Here is a 25,932-nt window from a genome sequence, read left to right as displayed (position 1 = left end):
ATGGTTTACAAGCAGCCAGTGCATGGCACATCAACCTGTTTACAGAGAACAGACCTCCCATTCTTAGTGTCTTAGGGTATGGTCAGTGAAGTATCCTTTCACTAACACAGGTTCATGGCCTCAAGTTTTCTGCCTTCCTGCTGTTAGCTTCTACCTTGGTTCCCCTCATTCCTCTAAACTCCTTCCCCTCTTCCATTTGCCTCATTTCTAAGATCTGCAGTAATAAATTTAGGTAAGCTCTACGTGGTGAAGTTGACACTAAAAGAATTTTTTGGGACAAGGTCTGCCTTTAGCCTTTGATACACTAGTTGGAAAAAGAAAGCCCCATTTCTCTACTGTTGTGAGCATTCATCTCTTGTTTATATTATAAACAAGAGGCCTATGAATAAAACATAAAACCATAAATGTCAGAGCTGGCAGTTACTTTGGACATACTCTTCCAATCCCCTCTTCTTCTAGATAAGGTAGCTTAATTCCAAAGGTAAAATGACTCGCGTGTGGTTAGTAAATGGTATAATGCATAATAGGATTCCCTGACTTCGAGAATAGTCTTCTTTTTATCATCTTATTTTGCTTCAAATTTGTTTTGCCCAACCAAACAAATTCAGGGGTACTGCCTTGTGGCTTTGGCTTACAGGGTGTGCATTGATAACTAAGTTCCATCTACCATCACAAAATCACAGTGAATGCCACTTGTAATCACAGATTTGTGTTATTAAGTGAAGGTCAGTTTATGTTTCATATGCTCCTTAAAAGGCAGGCATGAAAGCATATCTTTGTTTCTCTCTTCAAATCTTCAAAATAATGGAACTTTGGGCAAGTGTCTTAATTAATCTGTCTTTGCCTTGGTTTTCTCATCTGGAAAATGAGGATAATGCTACTTATTTCATAGAGTTGTTACAAGGATTAAATAAATTAATATTAATATTTATTAAGTGCTCAGAAGAGTGCTCAGTGTTATTTAAGTGTTTGTTAAATTTGTTAAAATAAATATGATACACAATTAAGTAGTATTTTTTAAGCAGCCGCATACCGTGCTGCCTAACATTTCGGTCAACAACAGATCGTGTATACTACAGTGGTTCCATAAGATTAGTGCCATACAGCCTAGGTGTGTAGTAGGCTATACCATCTAGGTTTGTATAAGTACAGCCTATGATGTTCACACAGTGACGAAACTGCCCAGTGACGCATTTCTCAGAATGTCTTCCCGTCGTTAAGGGACTCATGACTGTATTTGTTTCCTAAATTGCTAGTCTCAGTTTAGTGGCATTTCGACAGCATAGAAATAAATTCTCAGTTATCTAGAGTATAACTGCCAACTAGTGGTTAGTCATTCAACACAAGCTTTGAAAAGTGATGATTAAGATTTGATACTAAGAAAGAAGTAGAAAATACTTCAAAGTCTGTAAAGTAGTTATACCATAAAATCCATGCATCAAAATGAGCATATATTTATTGAAGATTTTGCCGTACTCAAGACATTTTGGATTAAAAACCCAGGGACTTAATTACTTAATTTTCAGCCGTTGCAGATTAGCAGTAGCAACTATATTAGGGAAAGTCATTGTCAGCATCTGCCAGCAGTGAGAAGTAATGGTGAAGAAAGAGCTGAGTGACCATCTAAGAAAGTTCAGGGGCACCCAAGTATGCTGCAGCCCCCTACATCTTCTCATGGGGTGGTGCTGTAATTGGTCTTCATAATCATAAAATTTTACTGCTAGAAGGGCCCTTAAGAGTTAAATCATTTAGTTTTCTTGTTTAACAATTGGTAACATAACTCTGAAACACCAAGAACACATTAAATCATGTTACATAGATTATGTGTGAGAAGTTAGCTAAGTATGTATTGCATTTTAAAAAGCTTTCTGTGCGAGGTGGTTAAAAAGTTTTGGTACCTGAGAAGTTTAGCTGCCATTTCTGGCTCCTTCATTATGTAAAACACCTATTTCCTAATGATATAAAATCAATGAGGCATTATCTCACATAGACCCCTCAGAGATTAACTAAATCTTCTTACACTTACAATACGTATAATTACGGTGGAAATCTTTAAGAAAAATATAATCAGCCACTGTTGAGCTATGTGACCTTGGGAATTTATTTCCTTTTATATAAAATGGTGGTCATAATTGCCTCTCCTTACATCAAACTAGTTTTTATTTTAAATTATAGTAAAATACACAAAACATGAAATTTACCATCTTAACTATTTTTAAGTGTACAGTTCAGTAGTAAGTACATTCGCATCATTCTGTAACCATCACCACCATCCATCTTCAGAACTTTTTCATCTTCCTAAACTGAAATTCCATACCCACTAAGCTGTAACTCCCTCTTTCCCCCCTTTCCCTAGCCTTTGGCAGCCACCGTTCTACTTTCTGTCTTTGTGACTTTACCTGACCTAGGTTCCTCATATAAGTAGAATCGTATAGTATTTGTCCTTTTGTGACTGGCTTATTTCACTTAGCATAATGTCCTCAAGGTTCATCCATGTTGTAGCATAAATAAAGTTTTTAAGGCTGAATAATGTTACACTATAGGAATAGACCGTGTTTTGTTTACCCATTCTTCTGCTGAAGGACAGTTGAGTCGCTTCCACCTTTTGATTATTATGAATAATGCTTCTGTGAACATAGGTGTACAAATATCTCATTCTCTGCTTCAGTTCTTTTTGGTATATACCCAGAAGTGGAATTGCTGGATCATGTGGTAATTCTGTTTTTAGTTTTTTGAGGAACTGCTACACTGTTTTTCTAAGGAGCTCTACCATTTTGCATTCTCACCAACGGTATGCTAGCGTTCCAATTTCTCCACATCCTCACTCACACTTAGTTTGTCTTTTGTTGTTTTTTGATAGTAACCATTCTCATGGGTGTGAGGTGGTATCTAATGTGGTTTTGATTTGCGTTTTCCTAATGATTTCCTAATGATGTTGAGCATCTTTTTGTGGGCTTATTAGCCATTTATATATTTCCTTTGGAAAAATGTCTATTCAAGTCCTTTGCCCATTTCTTTTTCATTTTGTTAAGAGTTTTCAGAGCAGTTTTAGGTTCACAGCATAATCGAGGCGAAGGTACAGAGATTTCCTATATATCCCCTGTCCCTACACTCACAGCCTCACTCATTATCAACATCCCACATCAGAGTGGTACATTTGTTACAATTGATGCACGTACGCTGACACATCATAATTACCCAAAGTCCATAGTTTACTTTATGGTTCACTCTTGGCGTTGTACATTCTTTGGATTTGGACAAATGTATAATGACGTGTATCCATCGTTATGGTATCACGTAGAGTGTTTTCACTGCCTGTTCATCCCTCCTTACCTCTCCACCCCCTGGCAGCTGCTGCTCTTTTTACTGTCCCCAATAGTTTTGCTCTTTTCAGAATGTCATATTGTTGGAGTCATACAGTATGTAATCTTTCCAGATTGAGTCTTTCATTTAGATATGCATTTAAAGTTCCTCCATGTCCTTTGCGGGTTGGTAGCTCATTTCTTTTTAGTGTTGAATAATATTCCATCGTCTGATATACTACAGTCAGTTTATCCATTCACTTACTGGAGGACATCTGTGTTGCTTCCAAGTTTTAGCAATTATGAATAAAGATGCTATAAGCATTAACATGCAGGTTTTTGTGTAGATTTAAGTGTTCAACTCCTTTGGGTAAATACCAAGGAGCGTGATTGCTAGATTGTATGGTGGTAAGAGTATGCTTGGTTTTGTAAGATAGCACCGCACTGTCTTCTAAAGTGGCTGTACCATTTTGGTTTCCCCCCAACAGTTAGTGAGAATTTCTGTTGCTCTACATCCTCACCAGCATTTGGTGTTATCAGCATACCAAATTTTGGCCATTGTAATAGGTGTGCAGTGGTATCTCATTGTTTTAATTTGCATTTCCCTGATGACATATGATGTGGAGCATCTTTTCATATGCTTATTTGTCATCTGTTTATCTTCTTTGGTTAAGGTGTTTGGCTGATTTTTTACTTGGGTTGTTTGTTTTCTTATATTGAGTTTTAAGAGTTCTTTGTATATTTTGGAGAACAGTTTTTTATTGGATGTGTCTTTTGCAAATATTTTCTCCTACTCTGTGGCTTGTCTTCCAACTCTTAACGTTGTCTTTTACAGAACGTTTTTAATTTTAATTTTAATGAAGTCTAGCTTATTAATTATTTCTTTCATGGATTGTACCTTTGGTGTTGCCTTTGCCTATTTTTTTAGTCAGGTTATATTTTTTGTTGTATCATGACTAGTTTTGATACATGTAGTTTTCATATCATGACTAGATCTTCACATATAAATCATATGTGAAAGTTCTGAGAATTGTAATGTCTGATATAAGTGAAAGTAGTGATTATGGTTATGTTAACATTTTTTCTAAAATCAGCCCAAAGTCCACTGAATGGGGGAAAAAAAGGTAGAACTTTTGGAGTTATGTAGAGGAAATTAATTTGTAAAATTGGAATTCATTTTGCTCAGGGCTTGTCGACAGTTTTGGAATGCATGTGTGGCTACCATAAGGTCACAGCAAATAATCCACCGGTGTTAGGGCCTTGAAAATAGTCCTGTTTGTTTAACCAATTCCTTGTTGAGATGTTTCATAATCCTAGGCTGTTTACCTAAAAAATAAGAGTCAGTCAACTGAGAAATCAGTATTTGGTAAATAAAATATATGAATATGTAAACATATAAAATAATATTAACTTTTATTCATCAGATGTACTTCACAATTGCAGTCAAATTAAAGAATATGACAAGAAATGTGGAAGACTTTATGAGAATTATGATACTTTACTGAAGGATATAAGAGATTTGAATGTTTGAACAAACCATGTGCCTGGATGGAGAGACTTGATAGTGATTAGATATCAAGAGTTGATAAAGGGCAGTTCTTCTCAAATGAATACGTTTAATATAATTCCAGTCAATATTTTAACGGAATTATTAATTTCTAAAGTTTATTTGGCATGTGAGAGATGAACTAAGACAATTTTGAAAGCATTTCAAATTTTTGATCTATATAGAATAATACATAGTATAAGCTGCAGTAATTCATATACTCCTAACTTAGGAATAAACAGACTAATGAAAAAGAATTGAGGGCTCAGATAAGAACTGTCTCTAAATGGAATTTGGCATATCACTTCAAATTAGTTAGGAAAATGTGGATTTTTAAATGAGTGAGATGATTATTGGTTATCCATTTGAAAAAAGGAACTTTCTTGCCTCTGTATAATCAAATTCGGGGCGGGGGGGTGAACATTTTAAATTTGAAAAAGTCATACAAATACTATTAGAAGGTATTTTAGTTTTGTGTCAGGAGGGTCATAAACTAAAAAGAACAGAATTGATTACATAAAAGGAAGACCTTCCATGTGACAGAACATTTTCTAAGTCTTGTTAAAAGAAAAACTCGGAAAAGCCATTTAGCAGTGAATTTTAACAGTTAAATTCAGTTTAACAGTAATTGTTAAAATTGTTAAACAGTTATTGTTAATTCATTTTAACAGTTATTGTTAAAATTTAAAGACTAAAAATGGAAAACTTTGAAGTTTTACTTCTGATTTTCTTCACTTTGTGAAAATGTATGTATAGGTGGGGGAATTAACAAGTTTTCATATGTAGGTGTAATGTACACTATTTCTTCTTTTAAACTTAAGGAAATATGTAAAAAGTTACCTTAGTTTCAAAAATATCTTTTTTTAATGGGAGACTATGTCTTTATGTGAACAAAGTAACTCACCTCTTCAAGAATAATGGCTATAAGGAATGTTTTCTTAAGGCAGATTGTTACCATCACTGAAAAATTAGTTATTTACTAAGACACATACAGTAGCAGCGTTGATGCCAGAAGGTTATGCAGTGTTATATGTCTTAATAAATATTGATTAGTCTAACTTCAAATGTTTTCTTTTCAGTCAGGTCAATTCAGTGAAGATATGATACCCACAGTGGGCTTCAACATGAGAAAAGTAACTAAAGGTAACGTCACAATAAAGGTACGTCATCTTCTTGCCATACTCGATTTAAATTGTTAGCACATCCAGCTAGGAATTTTTCTGTTTGTTTCTTTGTTTTTTACATGAGTATTTGCAGTTCTTAGCTAATGAATGGGCATGTTCCAAAAGAATGTAAATCAGTTTTTTTTTTTCTAATAGATCAAAATGTATAAGAGTTGAAGTGTTGTTAAGTGCCTATTAAAAACTTAGTATATGGGTTAGCAGAAGTATATTTGGGATTTAGATGTTCCTAGGAAATAAAAATCCCATCCTCAGAGTGTGGTATTACGTTATTTCATAAATAACATTTTATACTAAAAGATAATTTATTTATAATATTGGTAATTTAGTATTATGTTTGTGGTAGCAAATATATTAACCCAGTTTTCCCTTTCTTTACTACTAAGCCCTAAAATTAAAACTATAAAATATGAAAAAGTTAGCTAGTTGAAGATAATTTTGTTTTTGGAATGAGTTTGACAGGTTTAACTTGTGGCCTGTTGGACTGTTGTTTAGGGGCCATATGTTAGGAGTTTTTGGTTCACTAGTTCGTGGGAGTTTACCTCTATAGCCTGAGCCCTTATGGCCACTTCACCCAATTCTTGTGGCTCACAGAAGCTGTTTACTAAATTCTTTCTATAGTTCATCTAATAAAGCTCCTAATTTTTCATGTATATGTGTTTTTATTTATGTTGCTGGTGTCTGTAGCTAAATTGGAAGCCTCTTGAAGATAAATACCATAACTTAAGACTCTTATGTAGCCCAGTGCCCAGAATAGTACCCTGCAGAGTAGGCATAATAATGGAATAATTGTGAGTAGTGGCTTTCATATGGATAAAATAATTTTATGTAAGAAAAAAACCTAAGGAATGTTGGCTATGTTAGAATACACAGCAATTAAAAATGGTCAGGCATTAATGTATACCCCATCAGACGACTAAATTTTAATAGATTCTGAATGAACCGTTCTTTTCTGTCTTGACATTCAAATCTGGCTGTAATGCATGATTCTGTAGATTCTAAAAGTGTTATTTTAAAGATATTTATTTTCAGTACTTGAAATTTATTGGTTAACAGGCAAAGAAAATATTGCACAAAAACAAAATCTTTGCTCAAGCAGAACTTACTAGATCTAGTGTAAACATATTAGGACTTCGCATTTAGAAGTAGCTCCAAGAACTTCCAGATTAAGAGCTTGATTGAGCTCAAATCTTTCAGGAGCAGTGTGGCTGTAACATAGTGGAAATGAACATATCTGTCCAATCTCTCTCTCCTCCATCTGCTACTTTTTCCTTCATTGTAGTATTTGAAAAATCTTTAATAAGAATTGTCCGTCTTGATTTAAAGATTTGGGACATAGGAGGACAACCCCGATTCCGGAGCATGTGGGAACGGTACTGCAGAGGAGTCAATGCTATCGTGTAAGCACTTTTCTTTTAAAGTCAATTTAAATTTCAAGGAAAAAAGTTGTTTTTAGTACTTCTAAGGCTCAATTTTTATTTTAGGCAATAACAGTGTTTCTTAGATATTTTCTTAGTGTAATCCCATTAACATGAGACTAAAAATTTAATCATAGAATGAGAATTTTGTTTTTTGTTTATGCAGTTAAGAGCTAAGGGATATAAATGTTTTATATTTAAGGATTACAAATGTATTAGCCCCTAGGAACAATCTATTTGAAAGTATTTTTGGGTGCTGAGCTTTTCTTTATTTAGGACTTTATTTTGATTAACAATTTCAGTACTGTAAATCTTAAGAAAATTAAAGATCTGTAAACTTAATTGTGATCATCAGAGAATATGAAGAAGGCATATTGAAATCACTTTATTTTTTTTAAAGTTACATGATAGATGCTGCAGATCGTGAGAAGATAGAAGCCTCTCGAAATGAGCTACATAATCTTCTAGATAAACCACAGTTACAAGGAATTCCAGTAAGTATGGAGTACTTGTTATTTTACATTATATGATTATAATATTTATAATTATATTATTAAAATTATAATTATACGATTATATTAATTATGTTTGAAATCAGTAAAATGGATTCTGTTTTAAAGTCTGGAAGGCTTATATTTACTGAATATCTGCCATATACTGGGTACTATGCTTTTTATTCATTTCTTAACTAGCTATTTATTAAACTATATGCGGTAGGAGCAGTGCTCAGTCCTGGGGTTATAGTGATGAACAGAAGTGAATAGAAACATGCTCCCTGCCATCATGAAGCTTTTGGTTTCGTCGGAAAGGTAGATGATATGAAATCACTTGAATAATACAGTTCTGATACATGCTGCGAAGGAAAGGTACAGGGGGCTATGAAAGTTGTAAGTTAGAGGGGAGACTTCATTTAGTTTGAGGGAAGAAGGAAGGAAGTGATACTTAAGCTGAGATGTGAGGGATGTGTAGGCATGTGAAGGATATGATGATTAGAGGGAAAAAGAGTTCCAGACAAAGACCCTTTAGTAGAAGGGAGCAGGGCACTGAGAGGAGGCCAGTCTCTCTAGAGCACAGAGCAGAGTGGGGAAGATAGGGTAGAGTGTGGTGAGCCACGTGGCAGCTGGGACACTAGAGGAGGCCGTGCTAGGCTGGACTGTGAGGGAAGCCATTGTTGTGTTTTAAATGATCAGCTTTATTATTTAAATTATTCTGATTTCAGTTTAAGAATGGATTGAAATGACAAGAGGGACTATAAGGAGGACAGTTTTAGGAAGTCATTGAAGTTGTCCTGGCAAATTAGAGTACCAGGGATTAGGGTGGTATAGACAAGATGGTAAGAAGGAAACAGGTTCTGGGGATATTTAGGAACACAGTCCACCAGACTTGGCGATGGATTATAAGGGGAAATATGAAGAATAATTCCTAGTTCCTGGCTCACGTAGTTAGATGGAAAGTGGTGCCATTTGCTGAGCTCAGGAATGCTGGAAAAGGACCAGGCTTTTGCTTCATGACACATTCATGAGTGTCAGATACTTGAGGTATATTATCAAATAATTCTCACAACATATTGAGGTTGGTGGTATTATCCTTCCTTTGTAACAGTTGTTATTCACTCAAAGATGACGTGGCCATTAGTATGTTGCACAGCCAGGTTTTGAATCTTGACTTCAAAGCTTACTATTTTTCTTTTATATTAAAAACTATTTCTATATACCATAAGTAAAAATCAGTCTTATCTTGGTCACTGTAAGGATTCTTAGTTGCAAGCAATAAAAAGCTGATTTAAGAAAGGAGTTCATTGAAAGGATATTGGGTAGCTTACAGAGTCTCTGAGAAGGCTGTTCATAACCAGGCTCAGAAAATAGGCTGGAACAAGGGAAGCTAAGCAGCTGTGAGGATCACATTCAAACTCACACTGTGGAATAAGTCTGGTGACCTGCAGTTTTGGAACACTAGACTCAGTTGCTCTGATTGGAAAGTCATTTAGTTAATGCTCCTTCTCTATCAGAATGGGTTCTCTATTCCTGCTTTCTTTAATCACTGGCTCTCTATCCAGAGTTTTGGTTGATCCTAGATTATGTGTCCATGCTCTAGCAGAAAGGAAAGCTGGGAAAGAAATTATCTACAGAAGCAAGTAGCTTTACTGGGAGGCAGATTCAAAAGGTGGGGGATTTCTTAAATGTAGGAAGAGGGCTAAGATGCCAGGCAACCTCACACCTGACAGCTGATCACAGATGACCAGGATGTAGTATTAGAAACTAAGGTAGGTCCAGCTTGAGAAGCTGGAGTGACTTAAATAAGAGTCTACAGAGAGGTAAGAATTGGGGAAGGGAAGACAACTGACCAAAGGTGCTGAGATTTGGCTCTTGGCTCTCCAACTGCCTGTAGTTTAACATTCCCCTCTGAGCTCCCAGTGCCCCTGGCTCTCTGTGCCTCTGTCCTTGTTTCCTTGTCCTTTGTGTGAAATAGAGTCTCGGGCCTATGAGTAGAGTTGGTCAAAGTGTCTGGAGTCAGGGTTGGGGATGTATTAAGTGAAAGAAGTAGATATGACAAGGTAGACATGATGTGTACTTTGTTAGGATGGGTCAAAGATACAAGTTCCTAGAAAACACTGATTGAGAATATGGATGTTATTAAATAACGTTGTATGTACTCATATTCTTTGCTTTCTGTGAGGCAGAAAGGCTATATCTGGGAAAGACAGAGTGGTAATTGAGAAGCCCATCCATGCTTTCCTCCCTTTTTAAAGCATATCTAGCAATCAGAGGACAATATTTATCCAAGGGTGTATCGCTACAGTATTCATCTTGATCGCCAGATTTATCCATTGTTTTAGAATATTTATACGTGATATTCTGTAGGATGGATCCAGAATTTTAAAAGCTTATGTACGTGTCACATGATTAATGGCTAACAGATAAAAAAAATGGTTAAAAAAATTATTCCTCCACCCTTGATTGTTAAGATCATATTCACATTTTGGTAAAGATTTATTAATAAATAGCAGAATGTGTATCAGAGACTTACAATATTTTAAATAGAAATTGGCAGCCACATATTGAATTAAGGGCATCTGTGTGGTAGAAGTTAAAATAGATGCTAATTTGAACGATTAAATGAACGAGATAGGTCACCAGTTATACTGTAATATTATGGCATGTAGTAGCATTCTAATTTTAACATCTGCAGATATGAATAGGATATACTTCTGTGACATTTTCTTACATAAAAGTTTGCTCTTAATATCTTTTCTTTTTAAAGGTGCTAGTACTTGGAAACAAGAGAGATCTTCCTAATGCCTTGGATGAGAAACAGCTAATTGAAAAAATGTATGTCTGAAGAATGAATGATGGCATTTAAAAAAAAATTTTGTTCTAAGTTATACTATTTTGCCCACTACTTTGTTTAGCATCATTACATTATCATAGCCATGGTTTAGGTATTTAAACTTGGCCTACCAGAGAAGTGAATCTCTAACATTTTAGTAATAGTAAAATAATTTCTTCAGTATAGTAATAAAAAAACAAGTAAGATTGAGCAAAAAGAGTGATAAGTGTGACAGTTGTTTTAAAGCACAGACTTATTCTCTTAATTCTGCTTTTTATAGGAATCTGTCTGCTATTCAGGATAGAGAAATTTGCTGCTATTCGATTTCTTGCAAAGAAAAAGATAATATAGGTAAGAAATGACTAGTGTCTTTGGAAGAAATGAGTATCATTGGAAGGGATGTCTAATGCTTCTTCTTATTTATTATCCTCATTTCTGTTTAAGTGGCTTGCTTTATAGAGTAGTGTTGCTTTTGCCTCAGGAAGAAGAGTAGAAATTATACCTTTTGACTACAATCTGCTCTGTGCTATTTAAAGAAGTAAATGCAATAAAGACAGGAAGTTCAGCATTATGTAATATCAATTTATTGCATTAATTTTTGCAGAGCTGGTATCCAGCTGTGCCTTATTACAAATAACGATGTTTTTAAAGTTAGACTTTACAAAAATTGGTCTATAGGCACTACAACAATTTTTCATTTATTGAACAAGTATATTACTGCAGTATGTTAGCACTCTGTTGGAGGCATAAGCCAAAAATACCCTTTATCTACTTAGTGTCTGTATGAGTTTCCTAGGGCTGCCATAGCTAAGTACTACAAACTATGTGGCTTAAAACAGCAGAAATATATTCCCTCAAGTTGAGGAAGCTAGCAGTCTGAAATCAAGGTCTAGGCAGGGCCATGCTCTCCCTGAAGGCTCTGGGGAGGACCCCTCCTTGCCTTTCTCCAGCTTGTGGTGGTTGCCAGCAGTCTTTGGCTTTCCTTGCCTTGTAGATGGATTATTCCAGTTTCTGCCTCTGGTTTCACATGGCTTCTCCTTTGTGTGTCTGTTTTCTCTTCTTATAAGGACACATATCATTGGATTAGGGGCTACCCGAATGTAAATTTTTAGGGGACACTCTTCAATCCAGTACAGTATTCTTAAAGAATAATATATCTGTCTCAACTTTAGTCTCTTAACTAATTTGGTGAGGGATAATTTAATAAAAGTGTGTTGGAATGGGTGAAGAGGGTCAAAAGATTAAAAAAAAAAAAAAAAAAGACAAGGTGCCAGCCCTGTGGTGCAGCAGCTAAGTTCGCATATTCCACTTCTTGGTGGCTTGGGTTCACCGGTTCGGATCCCGGGTGCGGACATGGCATCGCTTGGCAAAAGCCATGCTGTGGTAGGCGTCCCACATATAAAGTAGAGGAAGATGGGCACGGATGTTAGCTCAGGGCCAGTCTTCCTCAGCAAAAAGAGGAGGATTGGCAGCAGTTAGCTCAGTGCTAATCTCCCTGAAAAAAAAAAAAAAGACAAATGGAAGTATTTGATAAGATGAAAGGCTATTCAGCATTTAGCTGCTTGAGTGAAAAGACCTATAACAGTACGATAAAATATAATCAAGAGTAACGGATACCTTCATGACAAAACATACTCAAGCTAAGTCACAATTCTTTTCTGGCCTGACAGGCTCAACCAAAGTTTGAAAGGGAAGTTTAATGCACGTGCCTTGAACAGATGGATAGGAGCCTAGGGATTTTCATGGCTGCTTCCCCTATCCCAGTTTGGTGGTCACTGGTGACAAAAATCTCTGTGGGTCACTGTAGAAAAATGAGGCCTTCCATCGATGCTGCGTAGTGGGTTAGAAACAGTGGGCTTTGGAGTCAGTCAGCCTCAGGCTTGAGCACTTGGTCCTGAGTTATTTTCTGAGTGGCCTTGTACAAAGCACTTAACCTCCTTTATCTCCAGTTTTTACTCATCTATAAAATGGGCATAATGGCAACAACTTAAAAACTCTTTTGTGAGAGGGAGAAAATGAATTGCACCACTGTTTGACGTATGGTGGACATCACCTGAGTGTATTAGTTTTCTAGTGCTGCTGTCAGTTAGAAGCCTGTCACAGGTCTCACCGAGCTGAAATCAAGGACTGACGTTGCAGGTTATGCTCCTTCTGGAGACTCTAGGGGAGAATTCATTTCCTTGCCTTTTTAGCTTCTAGAGACTGCCTACATTCTTGGCTCCTGGCTCCTTCCTCCATCTTCAAAGCCAACAGCATTCTCTCTCTCTGACCCTTCTTCTATAGTCACATCTCCAATTAACAAAAAAAAGTATATTGGAATCAAATGTAATAAATAGTGTGTTTAACAAGGTATTCTGATATTTTTTTCTTTAGCTTTTCTTCAGTATGTGTTGGTTCTCATCATACTTTCTTCAAGTCAGTTCCAGTCTGTATCTCAACTCCTTCCCGCCCCTCGCAAACATGCTCTGAGGAGCTCCAAGTGTTGATAGTTTTTGGGCTGATTCTGGGCTTCCTTTAAAGACCACCCCAAACAATCTATGCTTGCTTTGCTGATGGACACAAATTCTCCTCTATTAAATGGATAGAATAAGTGACTTGTTACACTGGGAGCATTCAGTTAATTTGAGAACAGACTGTTCAGGTACTTAGGGTTACTTAGAGTTTATTTGAAAAAAATATTTTTTCTATGTTGAAGGGAACTCTTCTTAAATTTTAAGTTGTGCCCCCAAGAGAGCATTTACTTATACACCAGTAGTTCTCATTGGGGGATTTTTCTCCCAGGAGACATTTGGCAATATGTGGAAACATTTTTGGTTGTCATAATAAGGAGGGTGATGCTGGCACCCAGTAGGTAGAGATGGTGGATGTTCTAAACATCCTACAGCCCTCACAGCTCAGAATTGTCCAGCCTAAAATGTCAGTAATGGGGAGGTTGAGAAACCCTGTTCCACATAACCATAATTTTTCATACATTGTGCTGTTTTTTTAAATCTATTACTCCCTTATATTTTCTCTAGTATTTCCTAAAATAAGAAAAAAAAGTTTTCGAAGGGAGAAAAAAAATATCCTTTGTTTTACCAGCATGACAAACTAGCCACATACTTTTCTGAAAAAATCTTGTGAGCTCATTTATGAAGTAACTGCAGGGAAGCTGGGGAGAACTTCTGTTTGAGGCTGATCTTCATAGTTTGCTGTAGAGCTCCATAGTCACCAGGATTGTGATTGCAGAACTCTGGATTCACGGAGTCTTATTAAGCCCAAGGAAGCTGATCAACTCTAACCAGATTCAAAACAAGAAAATCCAAAACAATTGTAAATCCAAATGCCTGTTTGTTTGGAGCTAGAAATATAACTAACAGCCAAGTAAATTAGACTTCTTGGGTGATCAAGTCAGAACACCCTCCTAATTTCAGCTTTTATAACAAATTTCAGTACCGAATTTATGATTTTGCTAAATTGATCCAAAAAGTATTTCAGTGCACATGGGTTGTGTGTTATACTTCCACCTTCCTGATGTGGTAAATGAAGTGCCTTGGTTTCATTAGTAATGTGTCCTCAAACCGTACACAGAATAGATTACTTCTAGGAAGATGCTCTTTGCAAAGATGGCTCATACTTGTGGGCCTTTTTGTTATGGAAGATGACTCCTTCATCTGAGTATCTTATTTCTTTTCTGCCTTTTTATCTAGTCTTAAGGATCCATGTGTCTTTAGGATATGATTTCTGTCCAGTGTCCACAGTTGTTTATCTGGTTTTTTTAGTGCATTTCTTAAATATTTAAACCTGATCATTTCACTTTCAAATTTACCTTTTCCCCTATTCATTTCAAATGAACGTGCTCTTGCTCTTATTACACACTGCTGTCCTCCATTTGAAGTGCAAATGACCTGCTCCAGCAGTCCAGTTAATTCATTGTTTCCACAACTCTGAATGGGTCCTGTTTGTTCATGTCTCAGCTCTAGGCTATTCTTTATATGTGTGTGGCTTATAGTTTCTCTAATGCGTGTTAGCTGGGAAACTGGGAGCTTGCATTTGCACTCATCTTTCAGGCTTGGAGAATAGAGTGCTGCTTCTAATAGAAGTGCACATACCCTTTTTGTGGATAACACATTTCAAAGAACGCAAAGACGGTAATTCAGTGTTTTGACTTTGCTGCCTTCTCTTATCAGTCTAAGTGCTTTTCCTGGCTAATCTTACCTCCTGTAGCTTCAGTTGCCAGCCATGCGATGATACCTTGCCAGGCTCCATGTCTGCCTCAGATCCGTATAGCTAAAACTACCTGCTGGACATCTCTTGTGTGTTACCTTCTGTACCTCAAACTTGGTGTACTTTTAGCTGAATTCTTAATCTTCTTTTCTCAGGCTGTTCTTCCTGTAACCACTGTGTTAGTCAGCAGCTCCATGACCCACATACTCATTCAGGGCAGAAGCTTCCTTCTCACCCACTACATATAGTCTGTCCTTTCAGTTCTATATCCTAACCATGCTCCTCATTTTACTCCTCCCTGTCTTTACAGCACTTGGTTTGCTTCAGACCCTTAGCCCTTTCCTATTCCTATTGTAATAGTCAAGTCTCTATGTTGGCAGCCCTCTGAGCTGTCCTCCTCTGTTGCATGGTTGATCTTATTTAAAAAACTAATATAATTTCCCTGCTTAAAATTCTCCAATAACTTCCTGTTGACTTGAGAATAAAATCCAAACTGTTTAAGATCTTAGAATGGCGTACAAGGTTATCTGGCTCCCTCTAGGCCTGTGGTTCTCAACTGAGGACAATTTTGCTCTCTAGGAGACATTTGGCAATATCTGGAGACGTAATTGGTTGTCATAACTAAGGATGGAGGGGTGATAATGGCATCTAGTGATAAAGGTCATGGATACTGCAGAATATTCTACAGCTCACAGGAAGGGCCCTCCCGGCTTCCCAGCAAAGAATTATCCAGCCCAAAATGTCAAAAGGATAAGGGTGAGAACCCCTGCTCTAGCCTTATCAGTGAGTGGCAACCCCCTGCCCATCTCTGTGCTTCAGCCACATCTTATCACTCATCATCCATCCAGAGCTCCACACTGTTTCATGCCTTCGTTTATTCTTTTGCGGTTGCTGTTTCTTTTGCCTGAAATTCTCTGGGGAAGCCCCTCAACCCCAAATGATTACTTGTATGTTTTCTGACTGTTACACTAAAAGCTCCTTGAGAGCAGAGAAGGGTTCCCCCCAATCTTTGCTTTTCTGGCACTTTACATACAATATCTGATCTTATAGGCAATCAGTAAATTTTTAAATGAATAAAAGATGGCACAAGCTGGCTTGTACACAGTTGAACTTTTAAACTAGAGACTCTTCAGTCTCTCTTGTAATTCCTCAGATTATCTTCTTGAAGTTCAGGTAATGGAGAACAGTAGTATAGATGGAGAAAAGCAGAAGAGGGTAGGCCCAGCATGTGCTTTGAAATCGCTGCATTTTAAGTATTATCTCTGATATTTAGTTTAACTGTGGTATCTTAATGTCTTCACTTTTTTTTTTCCATCTTTAGATATCACACTTCAGTGGCTTATTCAACATTCAAAATCTAGAAGAAGCTGAAGCATCTCCTGAAGTCTTCCAGTCCTTCTTGGCTATAATCTTAGAATTATTGTCCGTTCCTCTGAAGTACTTCCCAGAATACGGTCCTTCCTAAACCCAAGAAATTGCCTTTTTCAGAGTTTATTTCTCATGTGCACTGCTGAAGATGTGTATCCCTAATCCTTCATAAAGAATCAGCTAGAGTTGTCATGATAAAGTCAGCACACAAAAAAAGGCTGCTTATACATACTTGTCTTAAACAGTGTGTAGAGCTTTTTTTAAAAAACGCACTTTTGACCATCTGAAATCAAGAAAATTGCATATTTCTGTTCTGGTCTTTCTGGGCCAGACTTTTATATTGGTTTTCAGTAAACGTCCAACTATGGTATTTCATTATAGAGTCCAGTAGCTTAATATTGATACTGACTTGATACAGCATGAAGTTTCTAGTGCCACACACAGAATTTAGCAAACCTTTAGCCTGACTAAGGTGGGATGTAAATATAATGTTTACATATCTCACAAATGCATGTAAAATGTATAACTACACCTTAGGAATTAAAACAGTAGTCTGAAGAGGGAGCAGAGGCACCAGATTAATGTTGTTATTGGTTCTTTACTCTGGTGAGATCTTATGTGATGAATTTTTAAGACATTCTGCTTTCTGAGAATTCTTCATCACTGGAAAGCAGTTGGGGGTATGGGAGGAACTAAGGCATGCTGTTTTGTATCTGTCCAGATCATTACTTCTATATCTTTTCTTCTTTTTTTTCTGGTTCAACACACTTTTTTAAGGGGTTGGGAATTGAAGATTTTCTCAAAAGCTTTCATGAATTTAGAGCATTCCAGCCAATATAATAAAACGTGTTAAGAATGTCACACTTTGTTCAAACACCTGTTTGTTCTTTCTATCTCCAGTCATTAAATCAGTGCTGCTGCATGACACTCTTACTCTTGACTTTTTATATCCAGTCATAAAGTGGACTTTCAGCACAATAGACACTTATGAACAAAGAAAAATTCTTATTTTTCTCTCTTATTGATGTAAGGTTTGGCACTCTTTTGTCTGGTGCCATTAGATGTCTTGATTATTGTGACAACTCTAGAGCTGCCTGCTTTATCTAATGTAATCACGCGCACCGTCGACAGGTTGTTTAACGATCAGTCCCACCGAGAGCTGCGGAACTGATGCCGTTTATTGCTTCTATGATACAGAGATGTGTAAAAACTTAAAATGAACATGTTTTGTAGTTTAGTGATCTCCATATACATAAAGGGACATATTAATACTGGTTCACTTGTCAATCGTTATTCCCACAGAGCACTGTAGTAGATGAAACTCCATAGTACACCTGCTGATGCGTTGCCTCACACTGTGTGTGATTTTGTTTTTGTTAAGCAGCACCCATGTAGTCAGTGCATTTCCAAATGTGTTGAGCACTCAAAGTGCAGTCAACAGTAAGTTCTTTTAATGAATACCAGTTTTAATTTATAGACTGCCATGGCCTTAACAGTAGTCTGTACAAAATACTGCACTGTCTTGCACAGACACTACTTGTTTTTCTCCATTCAGATTTTTATGAGTAGAATCTCAGCTTTTAAAATTCTGTTCTTATTCTTTGAAGCATGTTGCATACTTCCCTGATAGGATGGATGGTTGTGTAAATGAAGATATTTAAACTTGCTACTGTAGTTCAACACCATTAGCGGTCACTGTGAACCATTACACAGAAAGTGGCAATTTGCTTGTGCCTGAAAGGAGGAATCGGAACTAGAATGTGTGACTGTGTGGGGATTGCATAGGTTCGTTAATTGACCTATCGCTAAACCTTAATGTGTTTGTGTGTCTGTTCATTCTTTCAGCATTTCAAGACATCCAAACACTACTACCAACATTTTCCTGTGCATTAACCTCTGCATGTGAAAACTTAACAGTTACTGAACTTTGTAAATATGTGAATTTTTTTTATTTAGGTGGATGCATTTTTTTGTCTGTTTACTGCTCTTCTCAGCTTTATTCAATAAACTTGCATTTTGAGGGTTGTATTGACAATTTTAACTTAAAATGTGCATCATGATGGAAGGTGCTGACTTTTTTGGGAGGGGGGTGGAGAGAAAGTTACCATGAGCAGGCTCCATAGACTGTGTGTTAGAAAAAAATCAGCTCAGCTCTCAAAGAATTGGGTCTGTGGGCTAGTTAAAATAGAAATAAACTTTTAAAATATCCACAGAATTGATATTGCAGTTTTTTGTGGGAGGTGTGGAGGAGGTGCTACTACTTGTAAACTCTCATGATACACCAAATTCAGGACTTCTAAAAGTGGCAAGAGCTAGTTAAGCATTTTCTTTTCTTTAGTGAGGAAGAATGGCCCTGAGCTAACATCTCTTGCCAATCTTCCTCGTTTTGCTCGAGGAAGATTGTCGCTGAGCTAACATCTGTGCCAAACTTCCTCTATTTTATATGCAGGATGCTGCCTCAGCATGGCTTGATGAGCATGGTGTGTAGGTCTGCACCTGGAGTCTGAACCCACAAACCCCAGTCTGCCAAAGTGGAGTGTGCAAACTTAACCACCATGCCGCCGGGCCAGTCTCTAATTAAGTATTTTATATCCAGTTGTTTCAAAAATCATAACAGAACTCTACTAATAAACAAACCATGAGACATGCTTACTTACTGACTTTAGTTCCAGAATGAACAGTTTTTTGGTTTTTTTTTTTGTTGAGGAAGATTCGCCCTAAGCTAACATCTGTTGCTAGTCTTCCTCTTTTTGCTTGAGGAAGTTTCACCCTGAGGTAACATCTTTGCCAGTCTTCCTCTTTATTTTGTATGTGAGTCACTGCCGCAGCATGACTGCTGACGAGTGGCATAGGTCTGTGCCTGCGAACCGAACCTGGGCCACTGAAGGGGAGTGTGCTGAACTTAACCACTAGGCCATGGGGCTGGCCCCCAGAATGAAAAAATTGTAAACATCAAATGTGGTTTTCCCATAAAAGCACATTTTTAAAGTAAAGCATTTGACTTATTTTCTAGTATGTTATCTTTTGCACTGTAAAGCAAACATTTATCTCATCAAAGCTGTTGGAGAAATGCTTTTATGTATTTTTACTCAACTTTTCCTCTAGATCCATACTGTCATTCTGTACAGCCAAACCTTGGTGGCCAGTTGGATGTGTGATTAGTATTTCTAGGACAGAAGTCCCTAGGATATCAGGGTTAAATTCTTTTATTGAATTGGTGGAGCCATTTACTCAAGCAACCAGTTTGGTCCTCTTCTCAATGACTGCCTACCAAAGCAATCTTTGGAGGAGTTGTCATTTTGAGGGGAACGGAGGGGATATAAATTTGGGTTACTTAACTCTTGATTCTAAGTCTATATGTGCTTTCAAAAATTGGGACTTCTAAAATTAGTCCCTTTGGTTCAGTCAAATAAATTGGATGTATTGGGCCATGGCTACTTCAGTTTTCATTGTTTTTGAGGAACTAATTGCCTTGTGTATTCTATCCATCTAGAATCCAGTTACACTGAAATCCTGTAGATTTGGTAATTTCAACCTCTCAGCGTCTGGCGGTTTGAGAACTGGAGTGGAAGTTTAAATTTACTGTAGCTGGACCTATAACTGTAACCTCCAGTTGGCCAAATGCTTTACTCTAAAAATGTGTCATTGCGGGGAAACCACCATGTTTTACTATTTGAAATATTTTCATTTTCTTACGAACTTTAAAGGTTATGCCCTCAAAAAAACTTATGCCGGTGAAGATGCTTGAAGAGGAAGACAAGAAAGCAAACACTAGCCGTGTGACTTCCCTTAAGTTTGCAGTTCTACAAAAGTGTGGCCCACAGCAGGTGTTTCCTGTTGATTAGTAAATATCCTCTGCACAATGTCTGTTTAAAATTCAGCTATTAATAAAAATGGGTACTTTTGTAATTGCTGCCTCTTGAAGGTTCTTAGAGAAACAGAAGCAGGTCATTGACATGCTGGATGGACTGCCATGGGAAGTGCCTTAATCTAAGCAACAGCAGTAGTCATTCATTATTCCATTTCATTAACAAGCCCTCTCTTCAGCAAGGTAATTCTGTTTTAAAATCCCAAGGCAGCTGATGACTTAGATAATGCAGATTTCCTACAGGAATCAGGAAAGGGGGAAGATACCTTAGCCTCATTTCACTGGGGTTTGCAGGTCTTGCATTCATAAAAGGAAGAGAAGGAGTAGGAAAAGAGTTGTCAGCTTAAAATGCTAATGTAGCTTGGTTCTGTGAGGAGTGCCGGATTGGCATTTGAGAGAATGGGTTCTTTTCTTTGCTGTTAACTGTGTGACTGGCGAGTTGCCAAACCCCCTCTGGCTTCGCAGTTTTCCCATCTGTAAAATGAAAAGTAGAGGATTTCTAATATAACTTCTCCCACTAACAGGCTGTGGTTCTAGCAGCCAAGAGGTTTGGATGGTGGTGAAACAAAGCAAAGAGAGATGAAAACGCCCCCTCATCCTAGTGAATCTGTTCATGTTGTGTTCCTACCACTTGAAAATAATCCAAAAACACAGAAATATTTACATTTCATAACTTTAAATCTTAGCATAGTTAAGGGCTGGAGATCACAGACAGTTTATAGAATGATACAATAACTTACATTTTGTTTGAAGGAAATACTGTAATCACGTGGGCTTATATTTTGAAAGTCATTTAAAAAATTTAAAGCATTTCTTCCAGACTGCAGAAAAATGTTTATTCTGGTATACAATGTGGAAAAATACATACCTACTACCAATTTGGCGGTAAATGCTTTAGAGCTAATATTTGACACTTTTTAACTGCTGTATGGCTAGGTTCTGCTTGAATTTATTTGGAGCTTGGAGAAAACTGGGAGCAGTTAGAAAATACTTCCTTTCAAAATACTGAGGGGGAAAAAACCCAACAAAACTAATGTTTTCCCTTTTGAACATGAGAAGTAGAACATCAATGGATTGGTAATTATAGTATCTCTTCCACCCAGCTCTTATATACCAGGTAATCTACAGTTTTGGCCTACCCTGAGTTTTGTACAATCTATCACACCATGTGCTATCTTGTTGCTACACTGAGTCCATCATTTCTATCTACTGTTAGCCAATGCATGAATTAGATGACTCCATTTTCTATTTGTATCATTCTCTGAGGAAAAGGAAATTGCTATTATTTGTCATACCACTAGCTAATTTATGAAAGCACTAGCTCTCCTCACCCTTCAAAGAAGGGTTGAGAATTTATATAGTTTTACTTTCTCTAGAAGCATCTGTAACCTAGGGGCTGGGGCATGGCACATGGATGGTGAATGTCAGTTCTGGATGGATAGTCGGCGCATTTGATTTAATGGTTTAGTAGTTAGAACAGCTTGGAAAGGAAGCTCACCACTTTTTTTCTAAGTTCCATTTGTTTTTTGAATAAGGAGATTTTTAATAGGGAATCACATGATTCAAAATTTAAAATACATAAAAAGGTATATGAACTCTTGATCCCACCCAAGACTGAGTAACCACCCCTCCATCACCACCCAGCCTTTACAGATAACCCTTATGTCAGTTTTTTATTTATCTTTCTAGTGTTTTCTTTATACAAAATACAAAAAGCAACTATATATGCTTTATTTTTTTCTAATCACCGTCTTACAGAGAAGGTAGCCTACTGATTTGAACACGGCTTTTCCCCACTTACTGTGTGCTGGCGGTCTTTCCATGTCAATATACAGAGTTCCTCATTCTCTTTCACAGCAGCAGGGTTCCCATTTCACTGTGTGTGTGGTTTTTAATAGATTCCAAAGTTTATTTAACTGGTCTCCTTTTGATAGACTTTTGGGTTGTTTATAACTTTTTGCTTTTATAAATAATACTGCACTGGGTCATTATTTACACGTGCAGCAATTCACAGAGGCATATCTGGGTCAAAGGGCAAATGCCTTTGTACTTATGCTAGGAATTGCCAAATTGCCCTTCACAGGGGATGTACCAGTTTTTATTTCTACCAGTCTGTCTCCCGTGTCTTGCCAACAGAGTGTGTTGACAAACTTCTGGATTTCTGCCCATCAAATGAGTCTGAACAATAAGTATATACTGTTCGATTTTAAACTAAATGTGAAACTTAGTTTTTCTTACCTAGCTATATAATAAACAATATTACTTTAATTCTGGAGTTGGATCTTCACCAAATTAATAATGGGATTATAGGTAATTCCCTCCCTCCCTTTTTTTTTTTTAAAGATTTTATTTTTTCCTTTTTCTCCCCAAAGCCCCTGGTACATAGTTGTATATTCTTCATTGTGGGTTCTTCTAGTTGTGGTATGTGGGACGCTGCCTCAGCGTGGCTTGACGAGCAGTGCCATGTCCGCACCCAGGATTCGAACCAACGAAACACTGGGCTGCCTGCAGTGGAGCGCGCGAACTTAACCACTCGGCCACGGGGCCAGCCCCCCCCCTCCCTTTTTTGCTTAAATTTATTCCTCCCCACTCCTTTATAAAGCAAGTATATATTGCTTCAGAAAGCCGTAATCAGAATTTTAAAAGTCATCATTACGTCACTTGATGTTTTTACATTATTGCTTTGGATAATAAATCATTTATTACTTGTTATAAAAGAAAAATCCCTCCTTTTAATAGACTATTTTAACCCTGCTATTTAACATTAGGAGCTCTTGGACTACCCTTGGAGGTCATTCTAGAGCCAGAGGTATTTTTCTGGCTTTGCAGTTTTAGGAACCTAGTGCATTGATTCATGCACTCAGACTCACAAGACTGAATCCCATAACTGGAATGTCCGCCTTTTTTTTTACAATGGAGGGTATTTTTAAAGGCACTGAAATACATCTGTTAGCCAGGTCACCTCGTTCAACTATCAAAGTAAGAGGGAGACTGAATTTGGATCACCTTGTGGGATATAACCCCAAATAACAGAGCTGTAGGACCATGATGTGTAGAAGCTGGAACAGGTTGAGTTAAATGGAATTAGACCTGAGGACTCAAAAGCCCTTTCAGCTGTTCTTGGACTGTGGTTTTAGCCCTTGTCCTATTTTACATTTGGTTTCTTTAGACACATTTTTCTCCTAAAATAGGGCTTTGAAAATAGGAGGGGCTTAGTTTAATTCGTCCAACAGACCTCAGGTGTATATGTACTAAGTACTTTTACTAGATGCTGGTCTTGAAAAGTTCACATAGTTGGTGAGTAGTAATAATAGGGCTACTATGTATGTAGTGGTGGTGTAGATACATTATATACATGAAATAATTTGTCACACCTGCTGTATCTTATCACCCTCATTTTACACATAAGAAAACAGGTCCAGAAAAGTTAAGTAACTTCCTGAGGTCCCTCAGAGGGCAGAGCTATGATTTGAATACCTGGCGATCTGACTTCTGAGTCTGGGTTCTTAGCTGTCCTCTCTCTGGCGCCCCCCAGAGTAAAGCCATTTTTACCATAGTGCGTTTCAAGTGTTCTTGTCAGTCTCCTGACGCTCTTGTGAGATGACGAACAGAAAAACCAACACAAAACAGTTTCTTAAAAAGTTGCTTTTTAAGGTTAGGCTTTTCTGATTAGCTAGAGCTGTTGTCCCAAAGTCATCAGCCACATTTACCTTGAGGAGAGTCCTAGTCTAAAAGGCTAGAACAAGATAGTCCATTTTCTTTCCGTTCAATTTGAGAAGGGAACACTGTCTGAACCTGGCCCCTAAATCCTAGGCTGTACCTTGCAAGGACTAATGTCAACATTGTTGCCTGTGGGGTGGCTTTAGAAGAGCAGAAGGACCAATCTTTCTGTGCTTTGAGGGCCAGCTAGTTGTAGTAAGTTTCCCGGGACTGAAGTGTGGGAGAGCTGGGCAGTAGCTCTTTTTCTGCTTAGAGCCAAGTGGCTTGAGGAACTTGAGTCCCCCAACCTGAGTTCTTCCCTTATGACTTGTGCAATAAACCTTACAAGGTTTTTTAAGATTAAGCGAGAACATGTGAATTTTGAAAAACCACAGGACATATATGACTGGCAGCTATTGTGTCAGTTTTACTGTGAAAAGCATGTTTCAAAAGTTGGATTTTTTTTCTGGTTATGAAAGAGATTTGTTTTTATTAGAGATTGTCTCTGATGTGAGGACAGGAGCTGTCATCAAAGTGGTCTACAGTTGACTGTGGTGCGAGATCAAATTTAAAACTTTTAAGTAAAATTTGCAATAAAATAGCTTAGGAAGGAAACATACAACACACACCTTAATATTCAACATTCAGTCTGCAAGTTCCAGGATGGTAGACCTGAAAGTTCAGGATCAGGCACTGAGGTTGGACTTCCAGCAGAAATGCCTTTCACAGAGGAGAAAAAGTGGAATCTGTGAGGGCAAAGCCCCTGGCCCAGGCTCTCATTATACTCTTTCTAATGCTTGGGCAGGCCTGTCTCAGGATTTGGGGGATGAATAAGGCTCACCCAACAAAAAGGCTCTTACTATGTGCGAACCACTTTTGTGTTGTAATCAGATGTTTCTTTGGGCTTCTTCTCAGTCTCCATTACACCTCCTCTGTGTTGCAAAAAGTCCCCTGACCCTAAGAATGTGATGACTGTGCCATATGACAACTTCATCATCCTCTTAATCACTTCCTTGGTCACTCAGCCAATCTCTGATTTGGGCCACTTGTCAGGCCTTGCTTCCCAAGCTTTTCAGGAACCTCGGTATAACGGGCACGTGGTCTAAACTTATGGAGTGCAAGCCTTAGCAGACATTTCCAAATGCAGCAAACAAAAGAAAACAGAAGCCCTAACCTGTTGAATCATTACATGAAAGCCATAGATCTTCAGAGCTGACATTTGCAACCTTCTTAATTATGGGAAGTAGATAGAGAAGGGGTAAAGCGATTTGACCAGGAATCTATCCCATACCTCAAAGGTGAGGTGCCTGCTGCGGCGCACAGGAGAGATGGCGGGAGTGGGACAGGCAGGAGGGGAGACGGTTAAATACACCTGCTAAAGATAATTTGTTGGTGGCAGCAGCCTTGACTCCTCCCACTCTCTCTTTTTTTGTTAACGATCCTATTTCTGAGACAAAAGCAATATAACCTAACTCAGTATTTCCTGAAACTGCCAAACGCTAAGAATCGCCCAAGAGCACTTGTTATACACACGTTCCCGGGACCCTGCATTGTAGGTCGCTGGCTCTAGGACAGGATCTGGAAATACGTGTTCTACAATCACCGTCAGCGATTCTTACAAATTACCGTGTTCTGATCAAAAGAACAGAATTCAGGATACCGTTTTGTGCAGTCTTGAGCTAAAAGGTACTATCCCACCCCCATCATAAACAGACAAGTTAAAACCCCTGCCCTTGCTATGCAAAAGCTGCTTTACAGAAATGTCCCTTTCTCTTCTCTGACGTCTTTTACTGTCACCATCCCTAAGCTAGAGCCAGAGCGGCTTTCTCCTGTCCCACCTCGCTCCCACTCGTCCGAACACTCGCTCTGCCCAAAGCCGGGCGTGTCCGGGGCCACGTCTCTGTCCGGCGCCGGACGGGCGCTCTCGTGCCGCGCTCCCATTGGCTGGAAGTTCCCTCGCCATCGCCCGAGCGGCCCCTAGTCGCCACGCCAGCCCAGCCGGCCTCGGGACCGCCCA

General features: G+C 38.0%; 1 protein-coding gene across 1 annotated transcript in view; it reads left to right on the top strand.

The window, feature by feature from the left end:
• ARL8B (ARF like GTPase 8B) overlaps positions 1-18,383 on the top strand; it is a 43,108-nt gene extending 24,725 nt beyond the window's left edge. The window contains exons 2-7 of the mRNA XM_008534768.2: positions 5,928-6,008; positions 7,356-7,429; positions 7,848-7,941; positions 10,709-10,776; positions 11,055-11,125; positions 16,302-18,383. Coding sequence (XP_008532990.1) covers positions 5,928-6,008; positions 7,356-7,429; positions 7,848-7,941; positions 10,709-10,776; positions 11,055-11,125; positions 16,302-16,351 — 438 coding nt within the window. The 3' untranslated portion in view covers positions 16,352-18,383. The remainder of the gene's footprint in view (positions 1-5,927; positions 6,009-7,355; positions 7,430-7,847; positions 7,942-10,708; positions 10,777-11,054; positions 11,126-16,301) is intronic.
• Positions 18,384-25,932: the final 7,549 nt, after the last annotated feature.

Source organism: Equus przewalskii, chromosome 15 (assembly GCF_037783145.1).
Source record: "Equus przewalskii isolate Varuska chromosome 15, EquPr2, whole genome shotgun sequence".
Lineage (NCBI taxonomy): Eukaryota > Metazoa > Chordata > Mammalia > Perissodactyla > Equidae > Equus > Equus przewalskii.
This window is presented reverse-complemented; position numbering and strand designations above follow the sequence as displayed.